Genomic DNA, 17613 nt, shown 5'->3' with positions numbered 1-17613 from the left:
ACCCACACACACCCCCCCACCCACCCCCCCCATGCCCCCCTCACCCCCCCCCCCCAGTTCTCAGGCCCCACTTCTGGCCACCTCTGGGCTGTGGCCTCCCCCTCTCCCGCCCCTGCACAGGTTCCTTCCTCCTTTCTACATCCTACTGGTTTGCATCTCCCCAGCCAGATCCTTTAGAGATCCCTGGCTCCCCTCCAAGGTCTCGAGGTTTGGCGGCTCTGGAGGACAGAACATGGCCAGGGAGCCTGGCAAGGCACTGATGCGGGCGACCCTGGTGGTGCTGGCCACCCTGGGCACGGCTGTGATCGCGACCACGAACCCCGGCGTTGTGGCCAGGATCACCCAGAAAGGCCTGGACTACGGTAATCAGATGCCTTCCTTCCCTCCTCTCCTGCCCCTGAAAAGCACTTATTGAGTACCTCCTGTGTGCAGCCCTTGAACTCCAGTGCATGGCCTGCTCACAGCCCCTCAAAGGAGGGCCTTCAACCCTTGTCGTATGTATGCAGAAGCCGAGGCAAGGTGAGTGGCTCAAGGTCACAGAGACGCAAGGTGGCAATGTTGGGATTGGAGTGTTGGTTTGGAGGACTCCACGTCCAGTGCTGAGGCCCCTGAGGGTCCTCACGGTCCCCTCCCTCTCTACACAGCCGCCAACTCAGGCTTCGGAGCCCTTCTCTTCCCTCCAAAGCTGATTCTCAGTCCTGTCATTGGCCTTGAGATTCCTGGCCCGATCTTCAGCGTGGGCAGAGCCAGGGAGGAGAGCCAGGCTCAGTGGCAGGGATGGGGGGAGGAGGGCCCTTCTTTACGGTCTCTCCCAGAGCAGGGGCTTGGCAGCCACCCTGTGCACATTACCCATCTGGATGTCCCAGAGAAGGTCCCCCCAGGCTACTCGTCCGGGCCCACATCGGGGAAAGAGTGGCAGAAAACAGCCCCTCTCCTCCACTCTGTGCCAGACGCTTTACACGCTCCATCTCGTTTCATCTTTATTTCTTCTTCTTCTTCTTTTTTTTTAATGTTTTATTTATTTCTGAGAGAGAGAGACAGCGTGAGCAGGGGAGAGTCAGAGGGAGAGGGTGACACAGAATCTGAAACAGGCTCCAAGCTCTGAGCTGTCAGCACAGAGCCCGACGCGGGGCTCGAACCCACGAACCATGAGATCATGACCTGAGCCGAAGTTGGACGCTTAACCGACTGTGCCACCCAGGGGCCCCGCGTTTCATCTTTATTTCAACCCTGGGTGGGACAGGCCGTCACTAGCAGCATTTACAGATGAGCAGACTGAAGCTTGGAGAAGGGACTAGGGAAGTGGGCGGTCTGGATCTCCCCTCCAGTCTCGGCTGAGGCCCCCCACCCTCCCCGCGTGGGGCTGCTCGATGCTGCCCCCAGCGGCAGAGAGGTGAACTGCGGAGGGCCGTGGGAGACCCAGCCGCAGAGAAGTCAGACCAAGGAGAAGGCGGAGCTCATGGGCTGGTGTGCCACTGAAAATGGGGACAGAACTCAGGGACCCCTGGCACCCCATCCCTGAATTCCTTCTTTAGCCCAGGCAGGACATCTCTGAATCCCAGGGGCAGGCAGAGGACTCCCTGTGAGCTAGGAGACCAGAGTATGGGGTGGCCCTGAAGGCTTCCTGGGAGCAGAGGCCTGGGCTCAGGCTTTAAGCCCAGAAGTCTTCATGTTCTGTCACAGCAGACTCAGTTTCCCCATGTGACAGCCAGAGTGAGTGCCTTCAGAAGATGTCCTGACCCTTTAGCATGGCATTTGAGATCCCTCAAGGCCCTGCCCAGTGCAGATTCAAATCCTGACCCATCACTTGTCAGCTGTGTGGCCACAGTCCCCGAATTTCCTCTTCCTCATCTGTGAACTGGGGGGCGGGGGCGGTACCAGGACTTCCTCCCCAGGGTTTTCAGATTCAGTAGCTGGATACGTGAACAGAGCGCAGAATAGTGCCTGGCACAGGATGCGGGCTTGATAAACGGCGGGGGAGGGTTGTCATTTCCAACCGGCTGTTGGAAAACACAAAGCCTGCGATCCCATTTCTTACTTCCTCCTTCTCAAGTAACATGTTGGCCTCTCAACTGGTTCTTGGATGCCATCGGCCACATAACTGATGACAGGATTCCGGACATTGGGCATTCGTCCATTTGTTCACTCAATGGGTATTAAGTGCCTCCTAATCGTAAGTGGCAATCCCTGCGGTACACGGAGGAGCCACATTCATAAACAAAACGGATGTCTCCGGGATAAGCCTTGGAGGGCTCCCCTGGGGCAGGTGGGAGAGATGGTAACCACAGTCACGTGAATAGATGTACAATTTCAAACAGACACGGGGCTCCTGGGGGGATGCCAGAGGCATCATGAGAATCATAGCAAGGAGGGTTGCTTTCATCTGCTGGGTCAGAGAAGGTTCCCGGAGGAAGGGACGGTGGAGCGGACTAGAAGCTAACCAGGTGAAGGTGGGAGGGGAGGGTTTCCTAGTCAGCAGAAATGGCACAAGCAAAGGTCCTGTGGAGAGAGAGGCCAAAGTTTAGAGAGGTGAAGTGTCTGTGAGGACACAGCGCAGAGCAAGGCCCAGACTAGGTGTTCCACGAATACTCATAGAATGCATGACTGGGTGTTTAGGGTGATATTTTATTTTATTAACAATTTTTTTAAATGTTTACTATGTTTGAGAGAGAGTGAATGACAGAGTGTAAGTGCGGAAGGGCAGAGAGAAAGGGAGACACTGAATCCAAAGCAGGCTCCGGGCTGTCAGCACAGAGCCCCACACCAGGCTCGAACCCATGAACTGCAAGACCATGATCTGACTGAGCCATCCAGACGCCCCTTAGTTCATATTTTAGACCAGGGATTGGCAAATGACCATCTCAGGTCTCATTTGGCTGGCCACATGCTTTTGTATGGCCTGTGAACAAACAATGGCTTTTACATTTTACATTTTTAAATGATTGAAAAAAATCAAGAGAATAATATGTGAAAATTATATGAAATTCAAATTTCAGGGTCCAAAAATAAAGTTTTAAAGGTTTGTTGGAACACATCCACACGCATTCATTTACTTATCGTCTCTGGCTGCTTCCGTGCGATCACAGCAGACCTGAGTGGTTGTGACAGAGACTGTGTGAGCCAAAAATATTTACTCTCCGACCCTTTACAGAAAACGCCAACTGACCCCTGCTATGGATGGGGCAGACTGTGCCTCTGACCGTTACCCCTTTCCTCACCCCTCAGCCTGCCAGCAAGGAATGGTCGTGCTGCGGAAGGAGCTGGAGAAAATCACGATCCCCACATTCTCAGGGACCTTCAAGATCAAGCACCTCGGGAAAGGGCACTATAGCTTCTATAGGTGAGGCCTGTCGAGCTCAATCCTCAGCGTACGAGACTTATAGTGTCCTGGAGCCACCAAGACCAAGAATCACAGAGCCCCAAACTCCTAAACTCAGAGAGGTTAAGATTCCCAAACTAATGTTGGCCCACGCCAGGGGGATATAACCCTCCAAGCTGAGTGTAGAGGAGGCCACAGAAGGTACTCACCATGACTCCCGAGGTAAGGGGGATGTGTCATGAACCCCAAAACTCAGTGCCAGGCCCATATAGCAAGTAGGATTTGGGGATGGGGGTTCAAGGACAGACAGCCCAATCTAAAATGGCCCACACCAGAATTTCTGGAGTAGTCTGTGGCTTCAGGTTCAGCTTGAGGTATCCCCTAATGACATTGGACCCTGCTTTCTCCTTGCCACTTCTCAGCACCGCTTCCCTTGAGGAGGCCCAGTTCTCAGGCAGGGTGTCCCCTCAAAGATGCAAGATGGCGACCGACACCCCCTCAGCCCTCTGAATCCTGTGGAAGGAGAGCACTTTTCCCTTGAATCTCAAGCAAAAGCCCTAAGATTCGCTCTGTCGCACCTTAGGTTATATACACATCCCCGAACCATCCCTGTGGCCAGGGGATGCCCTCTCTAACCAGCTTATGCCCAGGTCGAAAGCCCTCCTGCCCCCCATGAACATGGAAGGTCAACTTTCTTTGCAGTGACATGGAGGGGATGAGTGGAGGGGTGGCCCCCAAAGGAGAAAGGCAGTTCTGTTACCACAACAAGGGGGTGTGGGTGCCGAGCAGAAAACCCATAAATGTCCTCTCCAGAATTTTATACACTTATTCACCCAACAAATAGTTTTGAGCACTTACTGTGTGTCTGATGTCACAGACTCGGCTATGATAGTGAACCAAACCAAGAAAAACGTGTTCCGCCTTCCACAGACCTGCAGTCAGGTGAAACTCCATTTGTCATCCTCAATCATTGCACTTCCTGCAAGATGGAGATGATTGTGCCCATGTTACAAATGAGAACACTGAGGCTCAGGATGACTAAGTGTCAGGCTCAGGGTCACTGAAGAACAGTGAAGAACAGGATTCAAAGGCAGATTTGTCTGACATTAAAGCCTAGCCACTCTGCCCCATGCCCACAGAGTTCCCAAAGCTGCTCTCATAGTTTCCGGGTTCTTCCGCAATGGATGTGGTGAAGGGCTAGGAGTGGGAGTGAGTCTGCACGAACGTTAACTGAGTCCTTGTGTGGCCCCCCAGGAGGCTAACTGAGGCTTTCTTCTTCACAGCATGGCTATCCGTGGATTCCAGCTTCCCAGCTCCCAGATGAAACTAGTGCCCAGTGAGGGCCTCAATCTCGCCATCAGAAATGCCAATGTCATGATCAGTGGAAAATGGAAGGCGCGAAAGAATTTCATGTGCGTTTCCAACCTTGGTGTTGATTGAGTGTGTGGGTGAGCTCTGGGTGATACTGGGAAGGGGTGACAGCCAGGATCTCAGGAATGCTCAACTTCTGCCTTACCCATCACCGCTTGTGCCCATGGGGTTCCTGGGGGGAGTTTTTCATGTGTGAAAATTCAGCATAGCCCTTGGTTAATAGCCGAGCATTATGTCCGCATCAAAATGCAAGATGTTGACAAGATTGAGTTGGTACATGAAGCGTAGGATGGAAGACTAAGGGGGTACCCTTAATTTACCCCTTTATCAGTGAGCTATGGCTGTGTAACAAAACACGGCAACCCAGCTGCTGAAAACAGTAGTCATATATTATCACTATGTATCTATGTGTTAGCTGGGGTTCAGCTGATCTGGGTTGGGCTCAGCTGAGGCAGCTCTGCTCCACATATATCTCTTCATCCTCCTCCTGAGCCCAGTGGGCTACTCAGAGCACATCCTTGGTGGTGGCAGATGTGCACAAAGGGCAACCAGAAACATCCAGGTCCCCTTCAGGCCTAGACTCAGAATTGGCCTGTGGTCACTTCTACTCATATGCCATTGGCCAGAGTAAGTCACGTGGCCAAGCCCAAAGTCAAGAGTCAAGAGCCTGGAAATGCATACACCTCCCCCCACCCCCGTGCCCTGAGATAGGCAAAGTGGTGAAAAATTGGGTCAAATCATCCAAACTACAACTCTGATTTGAAATACTGGGTTCTCACCACGGTGAGCCTGCCCTCTAGTGGTCGTGGCTCAGAATAACCAATCACTTCAGCGACTTGTTTGTGGGGAATCCAGGGGGATCAAGGAGAAGATACTTTGGGGAGAGGGACATGAGTCCGGCTTCCTGTCCCTCCCCCACAATAAAAATCGCTTAGTTCCTCACATGGGCTCTTTTGCACTTATCATTTCACTCACTGACGGCACAAAAGATAACAGTACTTTATCATGTTAAAGGAGAATTGACAAAATACATTTGTGTCCACTGTCTTATCCAAAACTCGTCTCATCCCTGAAGGAGGACCTACTGACGCCATTTAATGAATGAGGACACTCATTAATTAATGAAAGTCTCCAAACATGCAGCTTTTTAGGGGCAAAGCCAGCATTGAACTTCTGATCAAGAGTCTGGGTGGGGAAACTGGAAATCAGAGCAGTCAAGAAACATACCTAACGTCACTCAGCAAGGGCAGAGGCAAGGGGTAAGAGCAGCACTCTGCCAGGCAGACACGGACCCGCACTCCGTGCTGTGTGACCTTGGGCAGGCTGCCTCCCCTCTCTGAATTCCATCTCAAGTAGCAACCCCTACCTTCCGGCCCAGGCTCGGAAGTTTGAATGGCAGCAGGGAAGAGAAGGCTTGCTATAATTCTTTCATCTGTGTTTCCCTTCAGCAAAATCAGCGGCAACTTTGACCTGAGTGTGGAGGGCGTCTCCATCTCGGCGGTTCTGAAGCCGGGTTTCGACCCCACCTCAGGCCGCTGCACTGTCACCTGCTCCAGCTGCAGTAACCACATCGACAGCGTCCGTGTGCACGTCTCAGGCAGCAGGCTGGGGTATGCTCTCCTGGGGCTGCAGCGGGAGGAGAGAGCTTAAGGAGCACTGTCCTGTACTCAGTAAACGTCCCAGGTGCCACCTCTTGCCGGGCCTTGTTCCGAGGTGCAGGGGAGGGGCAGGGTCTGCAGACAGAGCAGAGACCACCCCTGCCTCAAGGAGCCACCTGTTCCTCGAACATTCATCCAACAGACTTTCCTGAGCACTTACTATGCCCCAGGCTCTGGCTAACTAACCCTTTGGTGTGCGTTGAATTATACCATCCTCACCGCAGACCTCTAGGCGTTGATTCATCCATTCAACAAATGTCAGCTAAGAATCTGCCTGTGCTCAGGAGACAGCAGTGGCCAATGAAAACTTACCAATAGCTAATATCAGGGGGATGTCAGCTAACTTGACTGTGTGCCACGCCTGCTTTTAAGTTTGTGAATTGTCCCAGTCGAGCCACACAATGAAGTTCGTCTATTATTACCCCCATTTTTCAGAGGGGAAAACCAAGGCAGAGAGAGGATAGGAAATATCCTAAGTTTTCATACCTAGTGAGTGTTGAAGAGGGATTCAGCCCACGGCTATCCGGCCCCAGAGTCTTGGCCACACAGTCCCTGCTCTCTTAAAGCTTCCTACCCAGTGGAGAAGATAGACATTAATCAAATCATTGCATTAATGAATTGCTCACAAAGAACTACAAAGGAACACAAGAACAGGGTAAAGAGGTACGAAGTGCTATAAGCACATAGAACAGGAGGTTCTGACCCCGTCTGGGGCCTGGCTGCTCCTTCCTTGATGAAATGCCATTTGAATTGAAATGAAAAGAATAAGTAGGAGTTAGTTAGGTGGATGTGGGGGACAGGGGCTGTTTTAAATAGCAGGAACAGCATGTGCAAAGGCCCTGTGGTGGGAGGCAGCACAGAACACAAGAGGATACTGCAGGGTAGTGTGGCTGGAGTGCCAAGAGGGAGAGCAGTCGCGATGAAAGAGGCTGAGGCAGGGTGGGGGCCCAGCTGTGCACCCATTGAGGCAATAAACCCATAAACAAGTCACTGTCCCCAGAGGGCCAAGTATCTAACAGGGGTGTGCACAGTTAAAGCCCCGGAACAAGGGTGCCTAGGCCATTTGAAGGAGGGAGGAAGGGTTCCCAGAGGAGGCAGCCTCCCAAACGCAGCCCAGGGACCCTTCGGAAGCCTCATGCATGTCCGCACATGTCAATCTCCAGGTGGCTGATCAAACTCTTCCACAAGAAAATAGAGTCTTCGCTCCGAAAGATGATGAACAACAAGGTAGGACGGGCTCAGGGCGGGCGGGGCCCTCAGTGCCTGCGTCCCTGTCCCTGGACCCTTCGGCTCTGGGACCAGAGCGCTGGAAGCGGCCCTCGTAGCTCTTTGAGCTCAGCTCTAAGAACCGGTCATGAGGAGTCCAGCAAGAGCCTAAAGCAAGGCTCACACACACAGCCACAGCGGTGCACCCACGCCCTGCTTGACCTCCTCTGCCCCCCCTCCCCTCCTCCCCGCCTCCCTCCTCCCCGCAGGCCAGCTGCCTTCTCCTTCAGTCTCCTCGCCTAGCTCTCTGGCCTCTGCCCCCAACCCTGACGTACCCCAGTCCCCCTTCTGGATGCTCCCCACCCGGAAACCACACAAGTGATGGAGCTGCTAGGCTCGAGTGCCAGCAAACGATCCCCTGGGGCTGGAGCTGATAACAGAAAATGGGCCCTGGCCAGCGCTCCCCAGCCCTGCCCTCTGCCCTAAATCCACCCAGGCCAGCTTCCTCCGCTGAGAAAAGGGGCCATTCATCGGGCTGGTTTTCCAGGAATAAACATTAGCTCCCAGGAATCCCTGAGCCTCTCACAGGCCAAGTGAGCTGAGGGCAATGGGGAGCCATTGAAGGTTTTAGGCAAGGGGGGTGACCTGACCAGATCTGTGCTAAAATTTCTGTGGCTGCCGTGAGAATGACTGGAGGAGCCAAAAGATGGGGCGAGGGGACCTCAGGGAGCCTGAGGAAGCTGTACAGTCTTCTAGGTGGGAGCCACTGGGTCCTTGGTCAAAGGCACTGACAGTGGGGGTGGGGAGACATCAGTCAGATCAGTCTGATGGCATTCTGTGAAAGTTTTAAAACAAAACAAAACAACTGCATGGTTGTCAAAATGCATAATACAGTAGATTAATAAAATGGGTTTTAGCATCAGAATCTCTGGGTTTTAATTCTGGCCCCAGAGCCTAACTAGCTTTGTAACTTGGAGCAAATTTCAGAACCTCGGTTTGACCATCCGTAAAATGGGGACATTAATACCTCCTGCACCAGGCCGCTGTAAGGATTCCTGAGGTAGTGCAGGCGGCGGGCTCAGCCACCAGCCTGACTAACCCCTGGCTCAACTGCCTTTGTAATTAACGAATAGTACGAGGCCCATGTTAGCGTTTAACATGGAACTATTAAAACAGAGTAGCAGCCAAGCTAAAACATAGTGATGCACCTGCTGCTAGACAANAAAAGGGGGGGGGGGGGAGGGGAGGGAGAGGGGAGGAAGAGGAGGAGGGGAGGAGGGGAGAAGAGGGAGGGGGAGGAGGAGGGGAGGAGAAGGAGGAGGAGGGGGAAGAGGGGAGGAGGAGGGAAGGAGGGAGAGGGAAGAAGGGGAGGAGGAGGAAGGGAGGAGAAAGTCAAGAAGAGAAGGGGGAGGGGGGAGGAGGGGAGAAGGAGGAGGGGAGAAGAAGGAGGAGAAGGAAGAAGGGAGGAGAGGAGGAGGTCTGCATACACAAGTGCTTGCAGTGGACTTGACACTATGTCTTGAACTCTCTGCAAGGATCCCAGCATTTAATCCACACAAAACCCTTATATGACAGAGGGTGTCATGGTTTTCCCCTATTTTACCGATGAGTAAACTGAGGCACAGAGAGGGAAGTGATAGTACTGGGGTTCAAACCCAGGCTATCCCCCCTCAGAGGTGAAGCTCTTGATCAAAACAAGGTATTCTTTAGAAGACAGTACTGGCTTGAGTGGACGGATAATGGATGGATGGATGGGTGGATGGGTGGATGGATGGATGGATGGGTGGATGGATGGATGGATATATGGATGGATGGGTGGATGGATGGATGGATGGATATATGGATGGATGGGTGGATGGATGGGTGGATGGATGGATGGATATATGGATGGATGGGTGGATGGATGGATGGATGGATGGATGGATGGATGGATGGATGGATGAGTGGATGGATGGATAGATGGGTGGATGGATGGATGGGTGGATGGATGAGTGGATGGATGGATGGATATATGGATGGGTGGATGGATGGATGGATGGATGGATGGGTGGATGGATGGGTGGATGGATGGGTGGATGGATGGGTGGATGGATGGATAAATGAGGCGCCAGGGTGTCCGTGATGGCAGCAAGGGCTGCAGATGAGGAGGAGTGAGTTGGGCAGTTAACGCCCAGGAATGCAGAGTGAAGAGCAGGAATCTGAGGGAAGGAAGAGCCCCAGGCTATACACAGTGTAGGGCTGGGGGGAGCAGGGAGCAGGGAGCAGCCAGCAGGAAGCCAGCTGGGCTCCAGGCTGGGATGTGATTTGCTGTGGTTTGGAGCCATCTGGTGGCCCTCGTGGGGGAGTGGCACCAGAGGGCAGAAGCCCAGGGGCAGTCAGCCCCACCCGTACTGCCCCCCCCCCCAAAGAGGTACACAGGCTTCTCAGAGGACGACATTCTAGGCACCTGCAGTCTTGTGTGATAGAAACACACTCAGGGAAACTGGTTTTCTCCCTCCTACCCTTCTTTCCTCCCCCCTTCCCTCCCTCCTTCCTTCAAAGAAACAGTCAAAGCAAGCAAAACATGTCTGGCTCCTTCTTCCCTAAAGACATTTGCCACCACGGGAAGCGCTTACCGGTGCCTTCTCTGGTTCTCTCCAGATCTGCCAGGTTGTGACCAATTCTGTGTCCTCCAAGCTGCAAGGTTACTTAAAGACACTGCCAGGTGAGCCTGGGTGAGGTCAAGGAGGCTGGGACAGAAGGGGGAGGGGCCCAGGAGAATGGAGAGTGTGATGGAGGCTGCGAGGTTCCCAGATGGGCTTGGGTAGAAATGGGTAGAACGCATTATTTTCAAATGGCAGTTGGCATCGGGTCCCTATTGGGCCTGTGTGGGGGCCAAACAACCAAACACTCCCAGCTCTCCGTGGTCAGGCACTCACAGCTGCCCTGAGCTCTGACACTGGTCATTTCACCTCTCTGAGCCTCAGTTTTCATATCTTTAAAATGGGGACAATTCTTTAGATCTCCCAGTAACTGTGAAGAGCTGCGGTTGCTGGGGGGCCAGACTCCCTCTGGCTGAGTGCTCCCCATGGCCATGCACCCAGGGGAAGTGTCTCCTCTCAGCCTCCCAGCACCCCACGGAGGTTGGCGTATCCTCCCAACTCTACCACAAGGAAATTGAGGCTCAGAAAGGAACTGTGACTTGCCCAAGGTCGCAAAGCTGGAAAGAAGCAGAAGCAGAATCCAAACTTGGGTTTTCTTACTCTATAGGTTATGCCCCAAATTGCTCACCAGGCTCCCTCCCTGTGGGGCAGTCATGGCAGCTACAGTGCGAGTCCACTTAAGATGCACTCGCTTCCCCAGGCCCTGCTCCGGCCCCTCCGGAGATGGGCCCTTCCTGGGCCTGTTGGGGGCAATTGCAGCGTCCACAGCTTGGAGATGTCCAAGGCAGGGAGATGGCAGGGAGGTGACTTTGGTTTGAGTCCCAGCTCCATCACTCACCAGCTGGGCCGTCTTGGAAGAGTTACATTTCTGAGCTTCATTTCTTCCCCTCTAATGTGGGAAGGAAGGGCTTATGGAGGGACCCGGGTTTATTCAATTCTCATTGATTACTGCTGGGAAATACAGACACTGTTCAGACCTGAACAAACCTGGGCTCAACCTGGGATATTATCACTGTGAGTAATGGTCCCTTTGGCTTTTGAGCCCCTCCCATGTCCAAGGCATCTGTGGGGTCACCAGTGCTGCCCCACTCTACACATGACAAAAAGTGCTTGGAGGAATGAAAGCACTTGCCCAAGGTCAGAAAGAGTTCAATTCAAACCCAAGTCTCTCTGTTTCTTGACCCTATGTTTTAGCTCCATCTCTGGGCTTGGAAGCAGGGAAAGAGATAATGTCTGTTTATGTAGGGTGTGGGTTCATTTTCCTTTAAAGGGAGCTCAGGGAGGGCTCCCTGGAGGAGGTGGGAATGGAACCTGCACTGCAGTTCTTTGCAGTTCAACTTTGGCAGATGCCAGCACTGCGTCTCGCCCTAAAGATGCTGCCACGGGGAGCCAGCTCATGGCTCACCTTGTTCCTCTCTAGTGAAAACCCGAATAGATCATGTCGCTGGAATTGATTACTCACTGGTGGCACCTCCGACAGCCACGGCTGACAACCTGGATGGGCAGCTGAAGGTGAGACTTACACTGAGGAAGTTATATCCTCACGCCTTTGCATCGGGCCCTCCTGGGGCTACCCATCATCCTAACCTCTGCATCTTCTCCCTGCTCCAGTCACACTGGCTGCCCTCCTGCTATTCCTGAACCACTCTATGCCTACTTGCTCTCCAGGGCCTTTGCACCTGCTCCCTCTCTGCCCAGAATGCTCTTACCCAGATATTCACACAAACTCTCTCTTCCTTCTTTTCAAGTCTTTACTCAAATATTCCTCTCCCTAAAGGCTACTCCCACTGAAATAGCTCCTTCTCCCCCTCCCCATATCCTGCTTTGTTTTTCTCAACATCACTTATTATTAACAAGCCCCCAACACACACACACACACACACACACAGTCACACATCTGTTTCCCTCACTATGATGAAGGAGGAGGGGATATGGCTGCTTTGTTCCTGACTATGCTTGGCATCTAATAGCTGCTCAGTAAATATTCTGTTCAGACAGATGGATGGGTGGATAAATGGATGGATGGATGGATGGATGGATGGATGGATGGATGGTGGATGGATGGTGGATGGATAGATGGTGGATAGATGAAGGATAGATGGATATATGGATGGATGGATGGATAGATGGATTGGTGGATGGTAAATGGATAGATGGATAGATGGATAGATGGATGGATAGATGGATGGATGGATGGATGGATGGATGGATGGATGGATGGATGGAAAAATGGATAGATGGATGGATGGGTGGGTGGATAGATGGATGGATGGATGGATGGATGGTGGATAGATGGAGCTTCATTTCATGCTACTTTCCCCCTACTCACCCCCCTCTAACCAGGCACACAGGCCTTGCACGTCCTCAACACACCAAACTCGTTCCCACCTCAGGGACTTTGTCTTACCCATCCCCTCCACCTGAACTGCCTTCTCTCACACGCCCCCCTCTACCCCACTGGCTTCTTCTACTCCAGGTGAGTCTGTGTTTGCATGTCACTCCCCAATTAGCCTTCCCTGACCACCCGGCTGGAGTGGGTCCCACCCTTGAATCCCTCTGGCTGTACTTCATTCAGTCCTTCCACGATTGGTGATTGGCTTATTTGTTTACTGTTTACCTATTTGTTCTAAAATATGTTTGATATAAAAAAGAAAATTTAGAAACTACAGAGGAGCGGAGAAATAAATAAATAAGAAGGAAAAGAGGAAGGGAGGAAGGAGAGGGAGAGAGATTACCCAAATATTACAACTCAGAGGCTAAAATTAACAACTCATGAAACTACAGATGCTGATGAGGATGTGGAGAAATGGGAACCCTATTGTACTTGGTGGGAGTGCAAACTGGTGCAGCCCCTCTGGAAAACAGTGTGGAGGTTCCTCAAAAAATTAAAAATAGAACTCCCCTACGACCCAGCAATAGCGCTGCTAGGAATTCTTCCAAAGGATACAGGAGTGCTGATTCATAGGGGTACATGCACCCCAATATTTACAGCAGTGCTATCAACAATAGCCAAATTATGGAAAGAGCTCAAATGTCCATCAACTGATGAATGGATAAAGAAGATGTGGTTTTAAATAAACAGTGAATACTACATGGCAATGAGAAAGAATGAAATCCTGCCATTTGCAACAACATGGATGGAACTGGAAGGTGTTATGCTGAGTGAAATTAGTCAGTCAGAGAAAGACAGATATGTTTTCATTTATATGTGGAACTTGAGAAACTTAACAGAAGACCATGGGGGAAGGGAGGGGGGAAAATAGTTTCAAACAGAGAGGGAGGCAAACCATAAATACAGAGAACAAACTGAAGGTGGATGGGGTTGGGGAAGAGGGGAAAGTGGGTGATGGGCATGGAGGAGGGCACTTGTTGGGAAGAGCACTGGGTGTTGTATGGAAGTGAGGAATCACAGGAATCTGCCCCCGAAACCAAGAGCACACTGTAAGCAGAGCTGCCATGAATGAACATCCTTGTATCTGGGTCTCTGCCCATCTTTGAGTCTCTCCTAGAAGTGGCATTGCTGGACCAAATAGTAAAAAAAAATATAAGTGGTATAATGGAATAAAGGATGAGAATAACCTGTTTACTGACCCCCAGGCTCCTGCCCAGAGGTCATGGCCATGAGTCTCAGGGCATGTTATGTGTTCATTTCCAGGCTCCCTGGTTCAAAGCATTCACATAAATGCAAGCCTGTCTGGTTTGGCTGGTAAACTGTATAAATGGAGACACATCACGCTTTCACTTGCTTTTCTCACTTAATAATCTGCATTAGAATTGGCACATGGGTCGACTTATTCATTTATTTATTTTTATTTATTTTGAGAGTGAGAGCACGCACATGCATGTGAGCATGGGAGGGGCAGAGAGAGAGAGAGAGAGAATCCCAAGCAGGCTCTATGCTGTCAGTGCAGAGCCTGATGTGGGGTTCAAACTCACAAACCATGAGATCACAGCCTGATCCGAAATCAAGAGTCGGATGCTTAACCGACTGAACCACCCAAGCGTCCCTCACTTATTTATTAATTTTAAGAGATGCATGGTAGTCTGTAAGATAGGTGAGAGAGTGGTTAATTTTTTATGATGAAATGATTCAGAGGTACAGAGAACATTACACACTCTCACGTACCTACCACCCAGATTTAAGAAATGTTACCATTAAGGGACATCTGGGTGGCTCAGTAGGTTGAGCGTCCGACTTCAGTTCAGGTCACCATCTCACAGTTCATAAGTTCGAGTCCTGCGTCAGGCTCTGTGCTGACAGCTCAGAGCCTGGAACCTGCTTCAGATTCTGTGTCTCCCTCTCAATCTGCCCCTTCTCCGCTCACACTCTGCCTCTCTCTCTCTCTCTCTCTCAAGAATGAATAAACATTTTAAAAAATTAACAGAAAAAAAAGGAATGTTACCATTTTGTTGTATTTGCCTCTGATTTTTTTTTTAAATGAAACACCTTGGGCACCTCTAGCCTGCAGGGAATCACACGGATAAGATGCCCATTTGTATCCTCCTTACCTGCGGTTTTTTATACGTTTACTGCATATCTGTATGTCGATAATTCTTACATAGTATATTTTATATGCCTCTAAATTTTACATAAATGTTATTTTACCATATGTGCCCATCTACATTTATAACTCAACATTGGCGTTTTTTTTTAGCTAAGTAAATAATCTGCTTTTGCAGTGTGTTGCCAAGCTGCTCTTCAGAAACATAAACATACATTCCCTAGCAGCCTATGAACACTCTCACCCAAAACCGGATGGTGTGAGTTTGAAATACGCGTACACTTAAAACAGTCTACTTCTCTCCTTAAAATTTTCCTAATTTGACAGCTGAAAACAAACAGAATCTCACTGTTGTTCTGGTAGAACTTCCGTGCTTGTTGGCAAGGTTGGAACTGAGCCAAAGGAGCTGTCGGGAGTGTGCCGAGAGGTCGGATCGGGAGGTTGGGAGTGGTGCGGGAGCGACCTCGGGCAATGCTCTTCCCCTCCCTGGGCCTCAGTGTCCTATCCTGCAAAATGGGCAGAATCATAGGCACCTCGTGGGACTGGCAGGAAAAGGCCCTAGAAACTAGCACCCAGGAGGCAGAGGACATTATAGTTTGTTTCTGGCCATGGCTTCCTCCTCTGGGAGTGCGTGCTGGTATCCTCAGCCTATTTTCTCCTGGAATGAAGACGTTGAATTACAATTCCTCCACCCCCAGGGGGAGTTTTTCAGGTGCGGCCAGCACAGCCCCCCTCCCTTCGCTCCTCCGCCACTGGCCTTTCCCAACGACCACGACCGCATGCTGTACCTGGGCATCTCCGACTACTTCTTCAACACAGCGGGGCTCGTGTACCAACAGGCTGGGGTCCTGAACCTGACCGTCACAGACGACATGGTAAGGCCGGGCTGGGGGTGGATGCTGGAAGAGCACGGGGCTCAGAGCACAGCAGGTCAGCCGGACTTGAACTTGTGTTCACACTGGGGGACACCACAGCCCAGCCTCTAGAGGCGGCCAGACCCAAGTTGGACTATCAGCCCCCTCTTTTCTGTTGGGTGACCTGAGACCAGTAGGTCAATCTCTCAGAACCCCAGTTTCCTCGCTTGCAAAACACCGATAAGTGTCTTCCTCCAAAGGGTGTGAGAAGGTGAACTGAGATATGACTGCTCTGTCAGCACTGGGCACGGGCTTAGCACATAAGAAGTCCTGCATGAGGATGAAAGTTACAGCCAACATCGCCTGAGCCCTTGCCCTAATCCAGCCTTAGCCTCAAACCACCACTGTCATCAACCTCAGTGTCTCTATCGATATATTCAAGGCTGAGTCCTGCTCTGGGCCTCAGTCTTCCCATCTGTAAAATGAGGAGATGACCATCCTCTCCAGAGTCCAGGTGCAGCCACGTCACTGGCCATGAGGGGTTCCTCCTATGCTGCTTCTGGAAGAGGTGCCTGATACTGCTCTCTGTCGGGGCACCAAAGGGATGCTGAACCTCCCGTGTCCCCTGGCCCCGCGAATGAGAACTCTTCAGGGCAAGAGAGTCAGCCACCAGCACCTGCATTTAGCAGATACTCAAACATACGCAGATGAAGGGGAGCCTGCTGGCTTTATACCTTTACAACTGTGCTTCTCTGAAGGTTTGGGGCATGGGGAAGCTGGAGGTGAGCTAAGAGAGGCTGGACATCCTATGTGACTGGTTTGGAGAGNATATATATATATATATATATATATATATAACTGGAAGCTGGCAGTCACTGACCATATCCTGACTGTTGTAGGCTGATTGCTGCAGAAGTTGGGGGTCAGATTGGCCATTGTGTGTTTGTGTATTCAGTCTCTCACCCTTCACATGGAACCCTCCCCCCCGAATCTATAACATAATCCCACAAGATCCTTTTCTCTTCTTTCCTTGCGACAGATACCAAAGAAATCCAAATTCCGACTGACGACTGATTTTTTTGGAATCCTCATACCCCAGGTAAGAAAGCTGCCCTTCTGTCCACTCACGAGGCATCCTGGGGGTGCCAGGGAGTACTGAGCTCTGCTGAGTGGCCTGATGAAAGCCCCGCTCTCCAGATCTAGAGGCAGCCCAGCCCGAGAGTGGAAATAGCCTTGTGTAGCCCACCCTCAATGCAGAGAAAGGCTCTGAGTGCCCAGGTGACCAGACGCGAGGGTCCCAGACACTGCGGACTTTTCTATCTAACAAATATTTATTGAGGGCCCACCACGTGCCCAGGGCCCTGTTCTTGGCATCTAGCAAAGCAGCCCATTGCCCTGCTCCCCTGGAGCCCCAGTCCAGTGAAGAGAGAAGATTCTTACTCAGGTGCCCAAAACAATTAAGAAAACTCACACCAAGAGAAATGAAGCCAAAAGACTGATGAGGTCACTTGAGACCAAACCTTCGGTCTCCGTCTGCTCAGGCTGTATAAGAAAGTGCCACAGACTGGTGGCTTACGCAACAGTAATAAATCGCTCATGGTTCTGGAGGCTGAGAGGTCTAAGATCAAGGTACCCCCACATTTGGGTTTGGGGGAGGGCCTCTTTCAAATTCCAAGATGGCTGCCTCCTTGCAGTGCCCTCACAAGGCCTTTCCTCTGAGCAGATACAGAGACAGCAGGCAAGCTCCGTTTGTCTCTTCCTATAAGGACACTAATCCTATTGGCTTAGGGCCCCACCCTCTGGCCTTGTTGAATCTGAATTACTGCCTTAGGGCCTCATCGCCAGCTACAGCCATCCCAGGGGTTAGGGCTGTAGTGCATGAGTTTCGGGGGACATGAACATTCAATCCATAACAGCCTTTCCAGTGGTGGCACTTCCAGAAATTTCTGTACAGGAGCTACTGGGGTGGGGAGGCATGACTGGCAGAGGGATCAGGGAATGCTTCCTGAAGTTTTGTGGCAAAACAATCACATGATCTTTCTGAGACTGTATGTTTACCTC

The 17613-nt window shown here is 51.4% G+C and overlaps 1 protein-coding gene across 1 annotated transcript in view; it reads left to right on the top strand.

Annotated features, from left to right (window-relative positions):
* Positions 1-183: 183 nt before the first annotated feature.
* Positions 184-17613, top strand: part of BPI (bactericidal permeability increasing protein) — a 27416-nt gene continuing 9986 nt past the window's right edge. Inside the window, exons 1-9 of the mRNA XM_077778849.1 lie at positions 184-362; positions 3226-3340; positions 4603-4731; positions 6139-6300; positions 7512-7575; positions 10195-10258; positions 11617-11708; positions 15397-15573; positions 16592-16651. Of these exons, the coding sequence (XP_077634975.1) occupies positions 233-362; positions 3226-3340; positions 4603-4731; positions 6139-6300; positions 7512-7575; positions 10195-10258; positions 11617-11708; positions 15397-15573; positions 16592-16651 (993 nt within the window). The 5' untranslated portion in view covers positions 184-232. The remainder of the gene's footprint in view (positions 363-3225; positions 3341-4602; positions 4732-6138; positions 6301-7511; positions 7576-10194; positions 10259-11616; positions 11709-15396; positions 15574-16591; positions 16652-17613) is intronic.

Source organism: Crocuta crocuta, unplaced genomic scaffold (assembly GCF_008692635.1).
Source record: "Crocuta crocuta isolate KB4526 unplaced genomic scaffold, BGI_CrCroc_1.0 scaffold248, whole genome shotgun sequence".
Classification (NCBI taxonomy): Eukaryota; Metazoa; Chordata; class Mammalia; order Carnivora; family Hyaenidae; genus Crocuta; species Crocuta crocuta.
Note: the sequence above shows the minus strand (reverse complement) of the source record. Positions and strands in the feature narration are given on the sequence as shown.